This window comes from Martes martes (genome assembly GCF_963455335.1).
Source record: "Martes martes genome assembly, chromosome: 7".
In the NCBI taxonomy this organism is placed as follows: Eukaryota; Metazoa; Chordata; class Mammalia; order Carnivora; family Mustelidae; genus Martes; species Martes martes.
Window position 1 is genome coordinate 131575164 of NC_137894.1, and position 20777 is coordinate 131595940.

A 20777-nucleotide genomic window follows, 5' to 3' on the forward strand; every position below is an offset into this window, starting at 1 on the left:
CTGACACAAGTCAATGTCTCTGTGCCCAGCCTTCCCCACCTGTAAGGGGATGCTAATAATTTTTACATTACTCCTGCTGGGCCACCTTTATGGGTTGTTATAAAGATCAAGGAAGATGGGGGAAAGTTCTTTATAAAATGTGAGGCATTAAAAATATTTGCTAGAACGTGTAGCTCATCTATCAGATGACCAGTCTCATAGTCTCATCATTTTTGTTTTTGAATTTGGTTCTCTGTACATCAAGTTGTACTAGGGTTCTAGCAGGAAACTATTAACTACCACTCAAGGGAGTAACTCAAGTAGTTTAACTGGCAAAGTTCCTGGGCTAGTAACACTGAGATGCAGTTACTAGATCTGAAGGGACTAAAGAAGCCGCCGCCGGAACCTAGAGAGAGTGCGCTGTTCCAACAGGGGCTGTGGCCTTGGGTGGAGGAACCAGCAGGAGGGGGGCCAGGGAGTTCACTGTTGTCCATACAGGTCAGCTGCTTGGGGCGTGCACAGAGCAGGCAGGAAAGGGCACACTTGATCTGGAGGGTGGGTAAAGCTCTCTAGCAAAAGCCATTAAAACTGGTCTGTCTCTGTTACCCCGCGCCCAGGATCTGAGTAGACGTCACCGCAGCTGGTTTGTTGCTGTAGCAGACAAGGATCAAATCGTGATCTTCTGAATCATTAACAGAAGCAACGCAACATGCATGGTTCTTTCTAGTTTATTGTTTGGTAGAAAGACAGGCTCTTGAACGCTGTATAAACATCTTGCAAAGTGCTTCTGGTCGATTACAGAAAGTCAAAGCCGATTTTCTTTGAGATGGGGCCCTTAAATCTGACATTCAGGGCACCGTAACAGAACAGGAGCTGTTGTACGTAACATTCTGGAAGGCATCTCAACAAAGGCATGCTAGGACCTGTTTAAAACCTGTAGCATCTAGAAAGATCCATCTTTCCTTCCAATGCCTATGAATGGTGATAAAAGGAGAAAGCGAAGTCTGCTATGGATGTTGACTGAGTCTGAGAAGGCTTTTTAATGACTTCCAAAACCAGTCTCAATCTTTTATCTCTAGAGACTCAGAGAAATGACCCCAAACCCCTTCCCCGTCTCCCCAGCTGGGTTTCTTCAGTCCACGTGCATGGCTTTCTGGGACCTAGGCACCAACTGCATTAACAGCCTCGCCCAGGCTCCTCATTAGGCTTCTTGAAAGGGCTTTTCGTGGAAGCAGCAGCTTTAATTTAGTTACTGCCAATCTTCCGCCCTTAGGAAAGTATTTCTTGTTTAAAGGAAAAAAAAAAAAGGGAGGGGGGCCACAGACTAGTCTAAGGAGTTCAATAAGGAAATAAGTACCTTTTATGAAAAGGACTTTTGAGCTCCCTGAGCTCACAACTTAAACTGAAATAACTTTACTGAAGTGTCTCCACATAAAACAGCACCTGCTTCCTGGCAGCTGGTTGGATGGGATCTGTGTACACAGAGCAGCCGATTAAAATGCCCTCAGTGCAAACAGCAGTCGTGGCAGAAGTATGGCTGCTCCTTACTTCCTATGTCAAATCCACATCCCTCCCGGCCGCACCCTGTGGAATTAGGTGTAGGAGAAACAGTAAAGGTCCTGCTGGACAGCCATGAGCAGCCCTGGGGCTCCCCGGAAACCCCCAAGCCGAGAAGAGAAGGCCACACTGGGGATGTCAGCCTTGGAGGTGGGGTGTGGGGAGGGTATGGTTCTGAGCAGGCAGGCGTCGTGGAAGCTCCAGATTCTCGTGTAGCAGTCCTGGCCCACTAAGAAAGAGGGAAGACACGTGGCAGGTTAGGACACACAGTAGCCCCTGTGTACATGTGGGCATGGCTTCTCATTCCTAAGGGAATCCACTGGAGCCAGAACACAAACTCAAATGGAAATTATTTCTGCTGATAACATGTACTTCTTGAAAATCAAAGTCACAGGTCTCCCTGGGGTGTTCCAGAATCACAACCAGTCGCAGATGTTCCAAGTGACAAGATGCACTGGCTGGCTGTGTGACACCGTGGCCGGTCACCAGGCATCCTGGCCAACGGGTGGCCACTCTGCTTCCCTTGTGTCAAGGGCTGCTCAAGGGGGAGCCCAGCACCCCTGGTGTAGTGGACCTGCAGCTGATTTCTATGAAAGAGTAACCAGGCAGATCTCTTCCCTGAATTCAGTATATCCTGGGACACACTAGTGACAACTCTCACCAGAACTGTTTCTGGTTTGATGGCTCAGTTCCTAAGACCAAGTGAATCTTAGGGGCTCATAAGCTATGAGGGATGTGGCACTGGCTGCAGCAGCCCAGACGCGCTCCTAGAGCTCTTTAGAGGAAAAGGAAGTGCAGACCTCACGGTCTCACGGCTCGGCTGTGGGTGGCTCAGGCTGCGCGGCTCGCTGAGGACTGCACGAGGCCACCACCCACGTCTGCTGCTCAGTGGGCTCCTTGATTTCCTGTTCCCTAGAGCACAGAGGCTCTCCTGAGATGGAAACTAGGCTTAACCTAGTTCGGGTGAAGGTCACACTGAATGCTGACCAGGTGAACACCCAGGTCTCTGTTTTATTGCACGTAACTTGCCTGTTACTGAGGTGATGTTCTCCCACTAACGTGAGGGCACAGCGCTATCCCAACTGGTAGCTGCTTAACTGCGGTTTACCAGTAGGACTGTCCTACTCTACGTGCCACCTTGTGTCTCCTACCAACAAGTCCCACGTACAAGGTTCTGATCTGGAGTAATTTCTCCCTCTGCCATTTTATTTGATGGGACAGAAAGATCTGCCCTTCCCCAGGTACCTGCTACCACAATGCCTTCTTCCTCGTGCACGTGCAGGGGCAGGTAGGCATACTCGTTCACATGACCTTCATACTGCCTTATACATTTAGTGGTCCTCAGGTCCCACAGCTTGATCTGTGGAAAGCACAAGGGGCCGTTAGAGAGGGTCCGGCAGGTATGCCAGTGAACCCAGGCAGGACAAGGTGGTCTCCAAACACCTCTTAGGGTTAGGAAAATCTAAATTTCAAAATCAGCAAAACCAGTTTCATGTCAGTCTAGACCAGGCTGGGCTGCCAGGTGGAGAAAACAACTTGCCTGGTCTCCAGCTGCCCTTCCCCTGCTATTGTCTGGCACAAGGGTCTCACTTAGAAGAATTTACTTTAATCTCTACACCTAACATGGGGCTCGAACTCACGATCCTGAGATCGAGTCACACGCTCATCTGAATAAGCCAGTCAGGCGCCCCAACACGAGGGTCTTTTCTGAAGAGCCCATCACCTGCCAGAGCCCTAGGCCAGTGGCGCCAGTGGCCTGAGTCATCAGTGCTACCCCTACCATTCCCGCCATGTCAGATGCCATCAGGTTTTGCTCTTCTTGGAGGATCTGCACAGAGGTCACTGCTGAGTCATGGAAAAGGCGGGTGGCCTTCCAGCCCTTGCCCTGATTTCGACAACGCAGATCTATGGCAAAGATCTCTCCAGAACGACAGCCGTTAAATAGCAAAGGAGCCTATGGAAAGAGAGAATGGTTGTTGGCACCACCTCCTCTAAGGCTGGGAAGGGTGTTCCCTCCAGAACACAACTCCTGCTTCGCCTCCCCTCTCCCCGTCCCTGGGTTAGCGGTGGGGGTGATGGCGTGGTCAGGGCTTGAGCCTCAGTGTAGCTGGAAGGGTTCCTTATGAAAGGATAAAAGAACGGGACCCTAGGTGTCTTCTAGTGTCCTCCCCACCGGCTGCATTGGCCCCTTAGGCCTCACTCTGTGAAGCCCAAGTGATGGTGCCTTATCTCCACGAAGATCCTTGGTGAGAAACGAGGGGGAGGAGTATGGAGTAGGAGAGATCACAGGTCCAGGAGGGCAGACGGCTGAAGAACCCTGAGTAACACACTCTGGGCTTACTGCCGAAAGCAGATCGGCTCACTCTCTCCTCCACACTTTTAAAGAAAGATGGCCTTTTCAATGAGCAAGTCTCTGAAATGCAGTATTATCTAGCAGTATGATTTTTAACTTTCTCAAATATGTAATTTGAAAACTGTGTATGGGGGGCGCCTGGGTGGCTCAGTGGGTTGGGGCCTCTGCATTCGGCTTGGGTCGTGATCCCAGGGTCCTGGGATCGAGCCCCGTGTCGGGCTCTCTGCTCGGCGGGGAGCCTGCTTCCTCCCCTCTCTCTCTCTGCCTGCCTCTCTGCCTACTTGTGATCTATGTCTGTCAAATAAAGAAATAAAATCTTTATAAAAAAAAAAAAAAGAAAACTGTGTATGGACCTAGTAAGTATCATGAATTGAGACTTAATTTATGCATTAAAAAAAATTACTAGTCCTGCTGGCTAATCCAAGTACTCCAGAACTGCTAACAGCTCATTTAAATAGGAAGTTGTTGAAAGCCAGGTTAGCCAGACCTTTCTCAATGAGCCAACTTTCATCCAGTGCAGATATAATCACCAAGTAACCCACTAAACCTTTCTGATGCCCTCTTTTTTCCCCTGAAAAAGAGAGACGACCAGATGCCACACACAGGAATCCGGTTTCAGTCCAGCAAAACTTCCACCCTCGGGACACTTTACATCGCTCCCCTCCCCCAGTCCAACCAACCATGAGAGCAAACTGCTGGGCCAAGACATCACTGCTGGTCCCAAAGGACTGCCGGTGTCCTGTCACCACGTTGGTCACGAGGACCCGCCGAGACAAGCCTGGCAGAGACAGAAGGGGCAGAAGGCCAAGCATCACTCACAGTCTGGACAGGGGTTTGGAGCCTGTGAAAGCTTCCCCTGGGGACGCGCGGGGGCAGCCTCGGCTCACCTGTGCTGAAGCAGTTATTCGCCTGAATGTTGAGGGACCATGCACAGGACCAGGCCCCGGGGATCCGGAAACTGCAGAGCATGCCGGGCCGGTCTCCTGCGGATGGCAACAGTGAGCGTGAAAGGTGGCTGCTCCTGGGGGGCCTTCCCTCCATGCTGCCTGGTCAGTGACCACCTGATCTGGGGAACCTCCAGGAACGGCTGCTCAGAGATCTGTCTATACCTTGGCCCCATTTTGGCTTTTATGGTAACAAAAAAGAGACACTCAGCTGGGGTACCTGGCTCAAAAGGGGTTATTCTGGGAACAAGCACATGACTCTTTCCTGCCTTCCCAGGAGGAGTGTCAGAACTACTAACTGCTGTCACGGAGATGGTGTGGTTCTTTACAAGAGGGTTTCAATCCCACATCACACTATCTGATGTGTGAACCCAATCAAAACGTTTTTTATTTTTTGAAAGATTTTATTTGTAAGAGAGAGAGAGCGCGAGCGTGCGAGTGAGCACGCACAAGCAGGCAGAGTGGCAGGCAGAGGCAGAGAGAGAAGCAGGCTCCTCAGTGAGCAAGGAGCCCAATGTGGGACTTGATCCCAAAACCCTGGGATCAAGACCTGAGCCGAAGGCAGCGGCTTAACCGACTGAGCCAAGCAGGTGTCCCCCAAACATTTTTTAAATAAGCCTTTTAATTCATAATACATAAAGGGCACACACCCCAAAGAGAGTGCCACGAGTGATCACAAAGGAGATGTAGCCACGTGCCCACCACTCAGGTTAAGAAGCAAAACACTGCAATACCCTAATACCCTCCCAATTACGACCTCCCCGCTCTTCCCGAGAGGGAACCACTATCCCGGTCAGTTTGTAAGGCAGGTTCTGAACCTCTCTTTGCCTCAGCTTCCTCATCTGTGGAAATGGTGGTAACACGCACTCCCGCCACATGGGCCTGCTGCACGAGGACATGTCAGGCACCAGGCTGAGTGGGCGCCCCCCCCTCACTGGCTCCTCCCTGTAACCCAAAGAAGGGGCGGGGGTTCTCTTCACAGAAGGTAAGCAACCTGTTCATGCTGGTAAGGGGCAGAGCCAGGGTTTGTGCCAGAGGCTTGACCCTTGTCTGATGGATCCTAAGTCTCTCAAAGACTGAAAACGTAATGCCCAGAATATGCTGCCAGGAAGAAGCCCGACTGCTTCAGGCGCACAGACTGGAAGCCTGGCCACAGCGGGCGCCAGGCTGCGGCATCTGTATGGGTGGCCCAAAGAAATATTTCAGTCTCTCGCACTCTTAACTGTTCTGGCTGCTGACATGACCCCAGAGGAGGGGTATGTAAGGACATACATCACTTCTAGTACCAGTCCTGGGTCAGGTTTCGGGAACTCTCCTGCAAGCGCTTCTGCAGGCTGACATGGGCTCGCGCAGCCTGTGGCTCCCACCCCTCCTGTCTGAGCCCTCGCCACGGAGTTTACACCGTTGTGGGCTGCAGCTCCTGGAGGCAAGGACTGAGACCTCCCTCGGAGCGCCTCCTTCTCCAAAGGGAAAGGACCTGATACCTGGGTGACTACTGACGAACAGGGACGCTGGGAGCAGGGTGGCGCAGCCCGGAGTCTCTGCGATGCCCATGAGGCAGAGCCTGGAGAAGCTGTTAAGGACAGTCAAGTACAAGGGTCTCCTCCGGGAAGAGAATGGGCAGTAGTACCCTTCTAGAAACTACCACCACGAGCCACATTTTACACGTTTATATATTCCATATTTAGTTCCAGATTTTCTAAAAGAAGAAAATGTCATGAACACAGCTGAAGGCCTCTCTGACCTCTCCCCCACCCAAAATCACACTCTAAAACTGGTCAGAGTTCTGGGCCGTGTTCTTTTCTTTCCACAGAGCATCTCCTACCACTGTTCCACCTCCACTCTCTTCTAGATTGATCTGGCTTGATTTTGTAGCTCCAATCTCTTCACGTTCACGGTGGAGCATGCCTTTGTATGAATGTACAACTCCTCTGTCTCGTCTCCTGCTGATGGGCACTTACATTGTTTCAGGGTTTTTTTGCTCTGCTGCTGGAAGGAGCATCCCCTTCCTTTCTCCTGTCTTATACTCCATGTGTGGGAGGCTGCTTTAAGGCAGTTTTTTTTTTTTTTTTTTAAGATTTTGTTCCTTTGACATGGGGCCAGCGAGAGAAGGAACACAAGCAGGGAGAGTGGGAGAGGGAGAAGCAGGCTTCCTGGAGAGCAGGGAGCCTGACATGGGGCTCAATCCCAGGACCCTGGGATTTTGACCTGAGCTGAAGGCAGACGCTTAACGACTGAGCCACCCAGGCACCCCTAAGGCAGTGTTTTTTTAAACCCACAGTACAAGTTTAATTTTGCTACCACGCACTACATACACACAAAGAACTGCAACAAAAGTTTCATAAAACACTTGCTCTTACTAAATAGGAGACTCGTTATTTTCTAGTCTACTCCATTAAAAAAAATGCCGCTCACAAATGGACGTTAACGGCCCACGGATGGCGGTCATGCCGTGCAGTCTGGAAACAGCCTGACCTGTGCTCCTCTGAACGTGTATAAACCGACATGTCCACATTTTAGCTTCAGTCTCCCAACTGCAGCTGGGTGTGTGGCCGCATCAGACCACAGTCACTTGCGTTTCCTTTCCCCGAACCACCTCTGTCTGTGCCTTATCTGTGTGCCCGCGTCCCGCTGATCCGCTTCCGCTCCCTTCACAGCCGAACTTCTCTCAGAGGAGTCTGTGTTTCTCCCACTCCCTTGCCTTCTTCTCACTCTTCAGCCCACTGAAACCCAGTCATCTCCCAGGCAAATCTCGAGGTCTCCAGTGGACTCGGTTTTTCACACTGAGCGACACTTTCCAGTCTCGCCTGTGGCCACGCGGCACTGTTTCCAACGACACGCTCGGGGGTGACCTCCAGACCACCCTCTGGGAGGCCCCCCTCAGACCTTCTGTCACCTCCACTGCTTGGCCTAGATTCTGAGCCTCTTCCACTTGTGCTTCTCCTCCACCCCTGCTCACCCACCACACCCTCCCCTGCCCGCAGTCTTGCAGCACCCCCTTCCCCCCCTCCGCAATCTGAGGTCTCACCCTTGCCAGCCTCTCGTAAGATATGCCTCCAGGGCCACAGTCCTCTGGAACATCCTAGCACCAGGGGCCCCACCTCGCCAGAGACCTCACAGACACTAGACCCCTTACCACTGCCCCAGGAGCCAAGATCTCTCCTGCCTCTTCCTTCCACTGGGAGCTCCGTCCCCTCCTTCCCATGTGGGAGTCACCTCCAGGAAGGCCACCCGATCCCTCCATCCTGCTAGCATCCCACTGCCCCACCAACGTCACTGCGGAGACTGAGCGCCAGCCGCCTGCCACTGCCCTTTCCATCACTCGCACAGGGACGCATCCGCTCAATGGACTTTGTGGAATGAACACAGGCACCCTTCACTGAGAACTGTCAGCATCTGCAAAGCAATCAATCAGGCAACGTGTGACGTCATCTGAACGTGTGACGTGTGCACGTCACGCTGCCTCGGGCGGCAGGCCCCATATTACGTATCTCTAGTTAGATGCCGAAGCTGAAGCTGGGCAGCCCAAGGCCTTCCTGAAGAAACCTCTTTTGCTTCTGGTTTTAGAGGACGAGGATGTGGGGAGGGAGTCCCTGCCTAGGTGCACTTTTAATTACTAGGACGAAGATCCAAATTACTCTTAAACTTCATGTGGTACTCATGGGGCCAGTATCAGATCTGGTCCTTTCAGAGGCTGCAAGTGTCGAAGAGCCCAGGAAGGGCAGTCCCGGTCTAACTTCTCTGCGTTCTGTGGGGGGAAATGCAGAGGACCGGGCTCAACAAGGTGCTGTTCTGGTAAAGGGAGAAAGTTCCATGGCCTTCGGCAGAGGCAGTGGGTGCACAGAAAAGATTACCTGAAGTGACCACCAGAGGGCAAGCGGCTAACGAAGCTACCACAGACCATGCTCTTTAAACTCAATTATACGGGTTTTTAATCTCTCCTTAGTGTAAGGAGAGAAACATGGGAAAACGCCATCCTGTTTTAAGATCAGAAATGAGAGCAAGGTTGTTGTTTTCTCTCCTTTAAGATCTGGTCTCTTCTGTCATCTGGTAAGAGCATCACAATGACAGGTGGTCCTATCCCCCCACAGAATCCCACCAAATAAAAGCCACATAAAGTTTTCAATTTACAGAACACACAAGTTTTGTGTTTGTCTTACGTAAAATTTATAACCAGATCTCTAATGTCCTCTAGGCTTTTAAAAATAGAATGTCGTGGAACAAATTAAAAAAAACCCCAACAGGATCCAATTTAGCCATTATGTAAGGAGGACCAAGATGTGCCAAGCACTGTGTTAAGTGCATTCACCGATGTTAACTGATGTTAGCCCCGTGACAACTCATGAAGTATGTGTCAGGTACAATGAGTGATCAGAGTTTTAAGAACTCATTGGTTATAAAATTGAACCATGGACACGACTCATGAACATGCGGCTTTGGCTCAAACCATATCACTCCCAGAAGCACGGGACAGACAGCTGTCTTGTCCATCATCAACAGCCCCCAGGGACACCAGAGGAAGGGTCTAGCCAGCCTGACTCTGTGCTCCTGTGCTCTTAGTAAAAGAGCCCTGACTGTTTGCTGAGAGGGCAGACTAGAGTGAAGAGTGCTCTAAAGGCGACTGTCTCTGGAGGCACCTGGGGGGCTCAGTCGGTTAAGCGTCTCCCTTCAGCTCAGGTTGTGATCCTGGGATCAAGCCCTGCATTGGGCTCCCTGCTCAGCTAGGAGTCGCTTCTCCTTCTGCCTCTGTCTCCCCATCCCCTGCTCATGACCCCCCCCCCCCAATAAATAAATACATAAAATTAAGAAAAAATGAAAGAAGGTGGTCTCTGGTAGGGACCCTAGGCACTGAGCCCACACACTTATGTCCAATGCTGAAGGATTCCCCTTTCCCCTTTACTGATGCCCGCCCTCACCCTCCCCCAACAAGAGGCCCGGCCCACCCTCAAACTGCTTATGGCTCTGAGCTCGTCCTCCTTCACCTCAGGAGCATGTGGGGTTCCTGCCCAAGGCTTTCTTGTTCCTAACAGTGTCTGGCACATGGTGACATCGGTGTCACCCTGGGAACTCTGCTACTTCTCTGTGCTCCACGGCAAGCCTTGTTCTCTACCGAGCTGCACTATTCTTTCCTAACGGGTGAGATGTGCATACAAAACGGGGCAGACCTCTGGCCACTACGATGCCACCTTACACACCCCACAGATGCCCGGCTCTACACCGCAGCATGGCCTGCCCACCAAACCTCTTCGTCTGCCAAAAGATACAGAATGTGGGAATCCAGGTGATTCAGCGAGGCCCAGCACACCGAGTTCACCTGGGGAGGAAGCACACAGCAAGGCGGTCTGACTGCCAACTCGCGGAGACAGATGCTTTCCTACTGAGTAACTACTGGGATACCGACAAGGGACTGCTTTCTGCAGCTCTCACTTCTTTTAAGGGCGTTGGAACATCCCCAGGACAGGCAGGTCCCCTGCTCCACCGTTGTAGGGCCTTGAGGGCAACAGGGAGGAAGTTACCCCCAGACTTTGGTCCTTTGTCATCAGCATGGACCTCGCAGCGAGACCTGTGGTATACCCTGCGGTGTGGGGATGAGTCCCTGCAACAGGAGGGGACCGACCCAACCGAGAGGCGAACTGTATCTTCCCTTCCCCCCAGAGACCAGGTTCGACCTGTGTCCATGTTGTGGCTCAGGTCCCAAATGGACAGAATGTCACCGCTTCTTACACATGCACTCATCGCCCCAGTGGAATTTAAAGGTTGCTCCCTCAACGGCAAGCTGTGCTGTATTTTATTTATCTTTTTATTTCCATAACCTCTGTGTAGGCCACAGACTGGCTGAGTGACAGATGCACCCAGGACTGTCCACTCAGGCCCCCTCCGCCCGCGGCCCAGAAACTCCGAGCTGGGCAAGGGCTCCTTTGGGTTACTGTGATCCTCCCAGAGGGAAGGTCTGTACCACCAGTTAAAGAAGCTTTTCCAAGCCTAAAGAAGTTTCACATCTTCTCCCAACTACTGACAGTTACTTCTCTTTCAAGAAAAGAAACTCCTGAGGCCCCTTTCTTCCCCTATGGGTTCTCAAGATCTCTGACTCCATTCTCCCTTGGGAAAATAGGTACTCAAGCCCCGCCTTCTTCATAAAGTTCTCTCCTCTCCTCTGAATTAGGCCGACTAAAGCAGGGCCCTTGGATCCAAAGTGCAAAGGGAGCCGCAAGGCTTATTGATGGGAAAGGCCACGCACCTTCCGGTTGGTGAAATACAGGTTTTCGTGCATATGCACCTTGAGCGAGGGGGTCTTCAGACCTCGCAGGCTGATGATGCCATACTTGGAGCCTCCGACTTTGACATCATTCACTGTGAAGAGCCGGTCACTGTTGGTATCCGCCTGCAGGGGAAAAGAGGCAGGTCACCTCCCTGGCTGAGCCGAGGCAAGCTGCCCAAGGCCATCTGCCCCTCTCTCTAGGATCCCATGTTCTGTGCATTTTCACCTGGTGAGCGCTCCCACCCACGAGGGAGAGTGGAGCATGGGGGTAACCCACCTTGTCCCTACTCAGCCCAGCCGTCACCGGGCAAGGTGGACAGCTATGTGGTCTCACAATCAGGAACACGGATGAGGGCAGTGAGGGGGCAGAGTCAGGAAGTCTGAGGTCGGTACAGCAGCTCCACTCAGAACTGCATTTGGAAGAGTCCCAATGTCCACCCAGGTGAGCCGTTTGGATGGGCCACATGGTGACATGCAGCCATCGTGAAGGCCACACACAATGTGGAGAATGCTAGTTACACCCCTGTGAAGGGGGTGAAAGGAGAATACAAACTTGGATTCCTATTACACAGGCACTTTTCTCCCCACCGAGTAAAAGAAAAAAAAAAGAAAAAAGCAAGCCTACTACACTGAAAAAAAATTACAATAAAAAACACTACATTGGGATATAAGTTTTCTTCCCATTTAAAAAATGTGGTTGGATGGGGTGCCTGGGTGGCTCAGTGGTTAAAGCCTCTGCCTTCGGCTCGGGTAATGATCTCAAGGGTCCTGGGATCGATCCCCGAATCGGGCTCTCTGCTCAGCAGGGAGCCTGCTCCCCCCACCGGCCACCACCTCTGCCTACTTGTGATCTTTGTCTGTCAAATAAATAAAATAAAATCTTTAAAAAAAAATGTGGTTGGGGTGCCTGGTGGCTCAGTTGTTAAGCATCTGCCTTCACCTCAGGTCAAGATCTGAGAGTCCTGGGTTCGAACCCGGAATCAGGCTCCCTGCTCAGCGGGAAGCCTGCTTCTCCCTCTCCCACTCCCCCTGCCTGTGCTCCCTCCCTCGCTGTGTCTCTCTCTGTCAAATAAATAAATGCAATTAAAAAAAATATGTGGTTAATAATTACTTCAAAACAAAAACCTTAAATATGTGTTTTATATATATTTATAAATATAACACACACATAACGTGGGTTTGGATGCTGGTGAAAATGTATTCACATTGAAGTTTACTCAGAAACCACATTTCCCAAAGAATCATTACAGTGACTAGAATCAGAATGGAAGAACTGATCTCTGGGTGGCAAAGCACTCTTCCCAAAATTCTAGTCCCCACAGCTAGCCAACCATCTCTAACTCCGGGTGACTGGGGAGATCTCCATGTCCGTGCGAGGCCTATGTGAGACGCAGCATGAGGACTGGGGACTGAGGCCATACTAAGCAGCATGTGCAGGTCCACCAAGTTTCACCGAGAAGACCAGGGAAGCGGCTCCCAAGTATGTACCGCCATCAAGTATTCTACTGATTCAGGTCAAATCGTACCCCCAGGCCCTTGGGGGAGTAGAGCCACAGGAGAGAATGGGAGTCCTGGAATATCCCGGATGTATTCTCCTGTTAAGGTCTTCTGGGGCAAGACTTCAAGGGTCAGCTCTGTGGCTTCAGATTACAGTCCTGTCCAGCAGGCTGAGGCTCTCCAATTTTCCATCCTTCTTTCATTCTCTCCTCAGCCTTCCTCCGGCCTCTAGGAAGGACAGGGCTTGCCGGGAGGCCATGATCTCCTGTAGCCTCAAGCTTCTAGTCTAACTTCGGGGACCCCGGGGTCCTCTGATGACATTTCTCTGAATGCTGGGCTCAAGCAGTTGGCTCTGGCTTTATTTAGCCTTGGCTAGATTAGCCCGGGTCTAACCTAACATAGAGAAGACCCTGCTCCGTGTAAATGATGTGATAAAGGTGTGGCGGACACGCAGGCCCAGCGGTGCCACCCAGCTCGGAGTCAGCGAGCAAGAGGCGGCGCATGGCTGCTACGGAAGGATGCTGGAGCTTCAGGTGTGGCCGGATGACGCCCCAGTACAGGAAGGATTAGAAGCCCCCAGCCCACTGCATACCTTTCCGTCTGTACCCAACACACCCAAGGGAAAACTACTCTGTGATCGTTCTAGATGTGTGCTGGGGCCCTGCTGTCAGACCGAATGACAGAGCTGGAGTCGGGGCGAGCCAGGTCAGCACGGCTGGCCCTGCCGGCTCAGCACCTGCCAGCGGGGACACATTAGAACCGTGACACCAAGGGGACGCCCCCTGCTCTTGTGGCACAGGCCGTCTCGCAACTAGGCCTCATGAAAGCCAAGGTTAAGCCACGCAGGGTCAAGGGATAAAAGCTGTACCCCTGGCACCCACAGGGAGCTCCCTCCCACTCACCAGTATGAGGTTAAATCGGTCGCTTGCCAAAGCGGACGGATCCGAGCTCTGAATCTGGACCTTTTTCCTCTGCATGCAGCTCACTCGCAGCTCATGAGCTAAACTGCAGAGGGAAAGAGGGGCGGGGAGGGCATGGCCACTGGACCCAGACACCTGGGAAGCCGACTCAGAGGCTCTGCCCTGGCCCCCACCCTGGAGACCTCCCCGCGCCCCGCCCCAGTCAGCCGTGTCTCCTCCCAAGTAACTGTCAGCCACGGAGCTGAGCAGGATCCCAAATCATCTCAGTTACACAACTCGGAGGAAAACTAAGGCCAAGAAAAGGGTGGCCCCTCCACAGGGTCCAAGAAAGTTAGAACTAGACAAGGGCGCCCAGCTCCCTTTCCACATCAAGGAGAACAAAGCAGATTTTAAGGTGAAGAGAGATCTAACTAGACCTTAACTCTTCCTTCTCAGGAGGGAGATACAGGAGAGGCCTGCCCCATCTACCCTGGCGGGGCTACCCTGGTGGGGCTGGCCTTCCCTGAAGGGGGCCCTGCTCCAAGGGAAGTGCTGTGCCCCGCTCCAATGTTCCGTTACTGGCCCGTGCACAGGAGGCAGCAGAACGCAGGACTCAGGAGCTCAGGCAATAGATCAGACGGACCCCGTCCTCTCTAGCCTTACCTTGAGCCAGTTGTTCCGCTCTGAGCCTCAGTCTCTTCTGAAAACTGGGCAAGTACCAACCCAGCTCACAGGGTTTTAGTTAGAATATCAGACATCACAAGTATATGAGGTTTATTACGCATACATCCCTTTAAGGCTCTATTTTGGTGACAACTCATGGGGAGGGGAGGAGGCAGAAATCTCATGGGAATGACGTTCTAGGAGCTTCACTGCACTGAAAATGATTTCAAGTAACACAGAGGAAACGTCTTGAGAAATTTCTGCTGACTTTCTCTGCCTAGATTCCTTCTCTCTCCTTGGCCTCCTGCAGAAGCTTCTCCCCTTGTTCTATAGGGAAAATGATTTTCTCAGGGCGGTTTTAGCAGAAGGCAGGCTGTGCTCCTCCCCGCCCCCACCTGCCCCCAACTGTGAGGACTCCTCAGAGTGGTTACATGCTCTATTCTGATTGGCTTCTTGGACCATGGATATAAGAAACAGGAAGAGGCAAAAAGCTTAATGAGGCTTTGTCTTACCGGCAGTAACTGGTGACATTGAGAAAACCCAGCTTGCTTTTCTGTAGCAATGAAGATGCATTAAAGCCCATCCTGGCTATTTTCTAAAAGCAAGAACAAAAACAAAAACAAACCAGATTCAATGAAGTTTTAGGTTATGGGATAATGGAGAATGCTTTTAGTTTCACAGGATCTAACGAAGAAGCTGGTGTACTATGTTGGCAGAAATTGTATGTACAGAGATCTGACAGTCGCCTCTCCTGGGCAAGAGGAAAAGTCTGTCACAAGAAAGCACATGTTGAGCTGGAAAGCTGGCCTGGTCCCCATGTCTAAGCTCTCCATCAATTTGCCTGCGGAGCCAGGTGAGGACATGAGGCCACCCCGCTAGTGAGCACAACAATGGCACTGCTCGCTCAGGTCTTCACCGTGCTTTCCCTTTGACCTGGTGACCCTGGGGCTCCCATAAACCACGGAAAGGTCCTGGCATCTAAGCCGCAAAATGCAGGAAATCCTCATACCCAAACCACACACCTGGTTTTCTATTAAAGATACACAGTTACTGAAACTGTGTCATGCCATTTCCCAATTTCTCCCGGGAAGGACAAGATGTGAGAATCGCTGATGGAACTTTGCAGATAAGAAAAGAGGGGCAGTGGGAGATTTTCTGCCTGTTCTCACTCTTTTCATTGGATTCCTATGGGGGGAGCTCGATGCCACAAAGCGCCCCATGCTAAGTGTTACAGGAGCGTCTGATCGGCACCTCCCGTCAGCAACTGAGGGGACAGGGCGGCCAGCAGCAGTGTGGACAGAGCCCACCTTTTTCTGTTTGTCTTCTTCCTCCAGCAGCTGCAGCCTTTTGCTTTCCATCTCCTTCTGCCGGATGCCCTCCTTCGTGAGGGGGTTGCAGTTGTTATGGCCAGGGAGCAAGCGGAAATAGCGTTTCTTTTCAGGGTCAAAGTAATACCCCGGCAGATCTTTAGTCAAAAGAGAGGAAATCCACTTCAACTTAGAACACGGCACAAACCCACCTACGAAAGAACCCAGGGGCCTGTCCACACCACCCCTCACAGATGTCCGTCTGTCCTGAGGGGCAGCAGGAAGGCTAAGGCGGGCAGTCACCCGCCTGTGCCCATGGGGGGAGCCGTCTGCCTCACCTCCCTCCCTGCCCTGTTCCTGACACAGCCAGGATGTTTAGTTAGTGTTTCAATGTGCTCCAGAATTTCCCCCGAACCAGGAAAGGGCTGGTGACACACATGGAGTGTACCCGCATGCAGGCAAAGACACACAGGGCTAAGAAGGGCAGCCCAAGCAGACGTGACCAGATGATGGGGCAGGACAAGGTTTCATCCTTCCCCATAGGCAGGGCCACAGCAGGTCCACCGTCCAACAGACGGCCTCACCTGGCACGGAAGAGCTCCCAGCTGCGCCAGATGAGGTCGATGGGGCCTCGTCATCGCCGACGTGGCCAGAATCCTGAGAGCTTTGCTGTGCCACTAAGTTGCCCCTGTTGACACACAGTCATAGTAACTCGCAGTGAAGGGCTTGAGTCTGTCATTCTCTGACTGGGGGGTCCTGCAGGGGTCAGTTCAGGCAGTTCCACGGCCCTCACTCCAGCCCTCTGACCCTTCTGATTACTTGGAGAGCCCTCACCTCTCCCTTCTGCTTAAAGGAGTTTACCTACTACAAATACACAAAAGTTAGGACAAGCAAAGTTTTGGTTCCTCACCCTTAACAGGATGTGTGTCACATTAAAGTCCCTTTCCTTATCTCCTCACTTGAGCATTTTCTGAGGTCTTTTAGAAATTTCCAGATGAAAAGAGGAATAATCTTTGCCAATAAGAATATTACCAGCTGGGCTCATTTGTCAGTTCAACAGCAGCTACAAGGCCAGGTGCATTTTATTCTTTACTGGATTTAGTAGTACAAAGGGTTTAAATTTTACTTGGCCATATCACCTTATAGATGAAGAAACTGGGGTTCGGGGCACGGAGGTGATTTGCTCAGGTAATACTCGGATACAGCCATGGTTTGAACACTTGATTTGCAAAGCTACAAGCAGTTTCTGTGGCAATTACAGGCTGAAGGATATAATGACAGAGAAAAACACCTAATTTTAGAATCCTGACAAAATCTGCTTTAAAATCAAGAACTTCCTCCCCATCCCCCAAAGGAATACAAATTGAATATCCAGGCTAAAGGAATGAAAGAACTTTCTCTTTTGTCTGGAAATACTAACTATGCAGTTTCAGAGAAAATTATTTATTCTGCCTTTTTTATGGCCCGGAGCTTTCTGAGGCAGCTCATGTGTGATCAGGCAGCAAGAGGAGGAAGGACCAAGTGTCACGACAAATGTCTACATTTCTACTCCAAGGACGACTCCTCCATTCTTTCCGCACAGAGCCTGGAAGGCGGCTGCCCAGTGTGTTTCCACATGACTCTGCCAAGGCTGAGATGAGACTCTCTTCTTGCACAGGTCACATTTTGCTACACGTTGTACTCTTGTGGGAAGGCCCAAAAAATATCCATGGTTCTCTTTACAAAACATACAAACACTGGGCACTGTCCTGATCGTTCTACAATATGGGTCAAATCTGTGACTCTGGCTTAGAGTAATAGATTTTACCCTGCACTTAATGAGGCCCACCATATATGAAGGGGCTACTCAGAGCCAAGCAGCCCATCAGAGGCTTTCCATTCAGTATTGCAAACCTCGTTAAGTATTACGTCTCTTTTGTACAAGAGTGACTCAGAGTGACAAAGCGACTTGCCCAAATTCACATAGGAGAAGGCAGAGTGTGAAATCTGGACCTCCTGACTCCTTGGCCCTGGTTCTTTCCACGACATTTGGATGGTTTTTGTTACGGTTCAGGCTCATCTGTTCTAGAGAAGCATCTTGGTCTTTGTCACCATCTGACCCTGTAGCTAGAAATCTGTCCATTTTAGGAGGAGGTCTGAAGTGTGGAAAAGTGTGTGGAAAAGTTTTAAAATTGGCATGCGGGCCTCCTCTGGTGCAGAGACTTCTGCGCTAAGGAAATACAATCTAGTCCCAGCACAAGACAACCCGCCCACACCAGACGAGGACACCTCTTCACAGTTCAGGGCCAGCAGGACCTCTGGCCATAAGAACAGTAAGTTGGGAGTGGAAAATGTTTGCACTGGGGACTTCAACTCAGCATAGACTAGGTTTTACTTTCTAAGCTGGTACTGGGTACATGATGTTCACTGTACTATTCCGTATACCTTTTTGTGTTTATTAAACTCAATATTATATATATTTAGCCTTTCTAAGGATTAGGCTGAATTAATGAAATTAAGTCTCCAGAAAGCTATTTTCATTGACTGACAAAAAAGGGAGAGAGAGAGAAAGTCTGCAAAGTAGAAAAACAGCTCTCCAGTCCTATCTGATACCGTCTGCTTCTAAGCCTCTGGCTAATGCTCTGGCCAGAGGTCGTCACTCTGAAAAGAAGGAAAAGCAAGACCATATTGCCTCACTCCTCCAAGAGCGACAGGCAGGCTGACTTGCAGCAGTGCCCCCACCCCCCCCGCCAGACCCTGCATTGGGGTGACAGCCCCGGTGACTCCCAAGCATCTGAGGCCACCACAGAGCTCAAGTGGCCCCAAGCAGCAGCACTTGCCTCTCAACAGAACCCTGCTGTCTGAACCAAGGGTTCTGCTGGTGACTCCTTCTCCTACGTCTTCTATTCTGCCAGCTGTTTTTATGCATTTCTACTCCTAGAAGAGAAAAACAAGCAAGTCCACATACAAACGTGTGGGTGTGCGCACGCGCATGCACGTGTTTTCCTGTTTGCTTCTCGACAGCTCCTTCATGCTGGGAGCTAGGCAAGGCAATGGCCCGACCTGGCTTCTCACCAGAGCCACCACACCAAGCCTCGCCTGTAAGGGCTGCCTCCAGGCGGAGACAGCGATGAAGCACCAAGCTTCTGGAGCCACTTCTCCAGCTGCGGTCCTTACCTCACAGCGGACACCTGGCCTGCCAATCTGCCGACCTCTGGTTCTTTTGGTCACTGTGTGAGGTGATGACAGGGTCTTGCAATGACTTTAGGTGGCAGTTGAGGCTGGCATGAGCACTCAGGTTATTCTTCTTTCTTTTCTTTACCAGATGACACCAGGGCATATAATTTTTCTTTCAATCCACACACATCCCTGTTGAGAGAACAGCTGACAGTGAACACTTTCTCCTACACAATTCCAGCACTGAGCAGGGAAAACTGTGAACATGGTTAAACAAGGGCCAGTGTGTAGGGCTTCTCCACATGCTTTATAAAGGTTTTAGCTTTCTGCATGCAAGCTGTCAAAGGGACGGATGTGTACATGCATTTTTTTTTTTTGAAGAAGGAATGAGGTAAAAACACTTCTTACTGATATTGCCGTGATATTTGGGGAGGCTTTTTCTAGTCTTATCTTGTGGAGCCTGAATCTGTCACTTAACCGCCAAGTTTCCACCCTGGGGATCACATGAAGAGTTCTTAACAAGAGCAGACTATGGTACCTGGCCCAGCTGCTGTGAGCTCCACGCCTTCCCCAACACCTGATTTTTCCCCCAACTCATGGGAGAGAGTTGAGGCCATTTTACTGAATGTGCTTTTATTTATTTTTTACTGAATATACTTTAAAACCACATTCAAATGCCGTAACAAAATTAGAAAAAAAAAATCTTTAGGGCTGAATGAAACCAAAGAACAGATTAGAAAACTATTTGCTTTTATTTCCCAGCTTTTCCTTCTGAGTGGGGAAAGCCTGCTGGCAGCAGAGCACCACCGGTCTGGACTGCTGGTCCGGTACTTACCCAAACATTCTGCGAATTCTGTAACGGAGTCCTCAGTGTGCTTGCTTCGGGCAGTCAGTCGGCCTCCCCCATGGGGCCGCTCCGCAGCCCGGACTGCTGGCTCCAGACGCTCTCCAGTCCTGCGCCAGAAGGAGCAAGCGATGCTGAAGCAGAGCGTGTAGCCGCGCTCAGGGAGAGCCACGATAAAGGTCTTATTTTCATCCTCTGATGTCTTAAACTACTTTAATTATTCCTAGTCTGAGTCACTCCTGACGGCTCAGGCTGTTATCTCTGTCCTAACATCCCCTCCCACTTTCTTCCAGTCCTTTCTTGCTAGCATAGCTGCCGACCTCACAGAGAACAGAGAGGCTGCCACGTATGAACACTCCCAGCATCTCTCCCTTCCCTTCCACAAACATCTGCCTTAATATTTCCAGTGGTCTTCCCTCTTGTCTTCGAGAAACAGGTGTCCTTGTCTTTTCCTGGCAAACCCATCCCACCTGGCTATCGCTCTCATTCCTTCTCAGACCCTGCAGACACTTGTTCCCATATGTTTAACCAATTTCCGCAGCCTTATCTCGCCTTATGGACTTGCTCAGGTTTTTCATTTGTATGTGCTCCAACTCCGACCCAAGAGGAGGAGGTATTCTGCGCACGTGGTCTGCGCGCACACATCCCACCGCTTGTTTCCCAGTCACTCCTCAACCCACTGCATCACGCCTTTCTGCTAAAAAGCTCGTGACCTATTTAACTAATGATCCCCCTTGCCTGCCAAAGTCAGTGGTCTCTCTTTATTTAGCCCTTATTCCTAAATCATGTGATGCCACAAAGCTTCATTCTTCCTTTGGCTTCTGGAATATCTTTCTATTGGTTTTTTCTCTTACTTGTCAAACTCATCCTTTTCTGGCTTCTCTTGGGTCACCTGCCCTGTGTCTGTTTTCTACTGTTCTGTCCTAGTTCCCCTTCTTCTCATACTTATTCCATCTCACCCGCCAACACAGGTTCATCTCCAACCCCTAGCATCTTTCCTGGGCATCAACTTCTACCGCCACCTCTTACTTCCACAGTGACAACAGACTTAGCACGTTCAGAGCCCATTTCTCCCTAGTTCCCCGTCTGCTCTTTTACCTATCTATAATTCCCTCCTCTATAAATACCACTGCTGTGCTCACCCCTGTCCAATCGTATAGTAGCTTTATTCAGTTTCCTAAGCAACCCATGTTCATAGCTCCTGGACACCACATGCGTGGGTCTCCCTAAGGATCAATTACCTTAAACTTCATTTTAAAGAATAAAGTTGTATTTACTAACTAGTTAAGTTACAAGCTAAGAGGCACTATGCAGAGGAA

General features: G+C 50.8%; 1 protein-coding gene across 3 annotated transcripts in view; it reads right to left on the reverse strand.

Annotated features, from left to right (window-relative positions):
• Positions 1-691: 691 nt before the first annotated feature.
• DCAF4 (DDB1 and CUL4 associated factor 4) overlaps positions 692-20777 on the reverse strand; it is a 28675-nt gene continuing 8589 nt past the window's right edge. The window contains exons 2-16 of one of the 3 annotated variants that reach the window (XM_080808587.1): positions 19450-19568; positions 18615-18806; positions 18278-18374; positions 16043-16146; positions 15459-15616; positions 14664-14746; positions 13492-13594; positions 11072-11215; positions 10098-10147; positions 6318-6397; positions 4777-4872; positions 4570-4667; positions 3317-3490; positions 2782-2896; positions 692-1765 (exon numbers count right to left, since the gene is read on the reverse strand). In XM_080808587.1, the coding sequence (XP_080664713.1) occupies positions 1572-1765; positions 2782-2896; positions 3317-3490; positions 4570-4667; positions 4777-4872; positions 6318-6397; positions 10098-10147; positions 11072-11215; positions 13492-13594; positions 14664-14746; positions 15459-15616; positions 16043-16146; positions 18278-18366 (1488 nt within the window). In that variant the 5' untranslated portion in view covers positions 18367-18374; positions 18615-18806; positions 19450-19568 and the 3' untranslated portion in view covers positions 692-1571. Of the gene's footprint in view, positions 1766-2546; positions 2897-3316; positions 3491-4569; positions 4668-4776; positions 4873-6317; positions 6398-10097; positions 10148-11071; positions 11216-13491; positions 13595-14663; positions 14747-15458; positions 15617-16042; positions 16147-16597; positions 16674-18277; positions 18375-18614; positions 18807-19449; positions 19569-20777 lie in introns of those variants that run through there. The other 2 variants (XM_080808588.1, XM_080808589.1) reach the window with 2 other exon arrangements.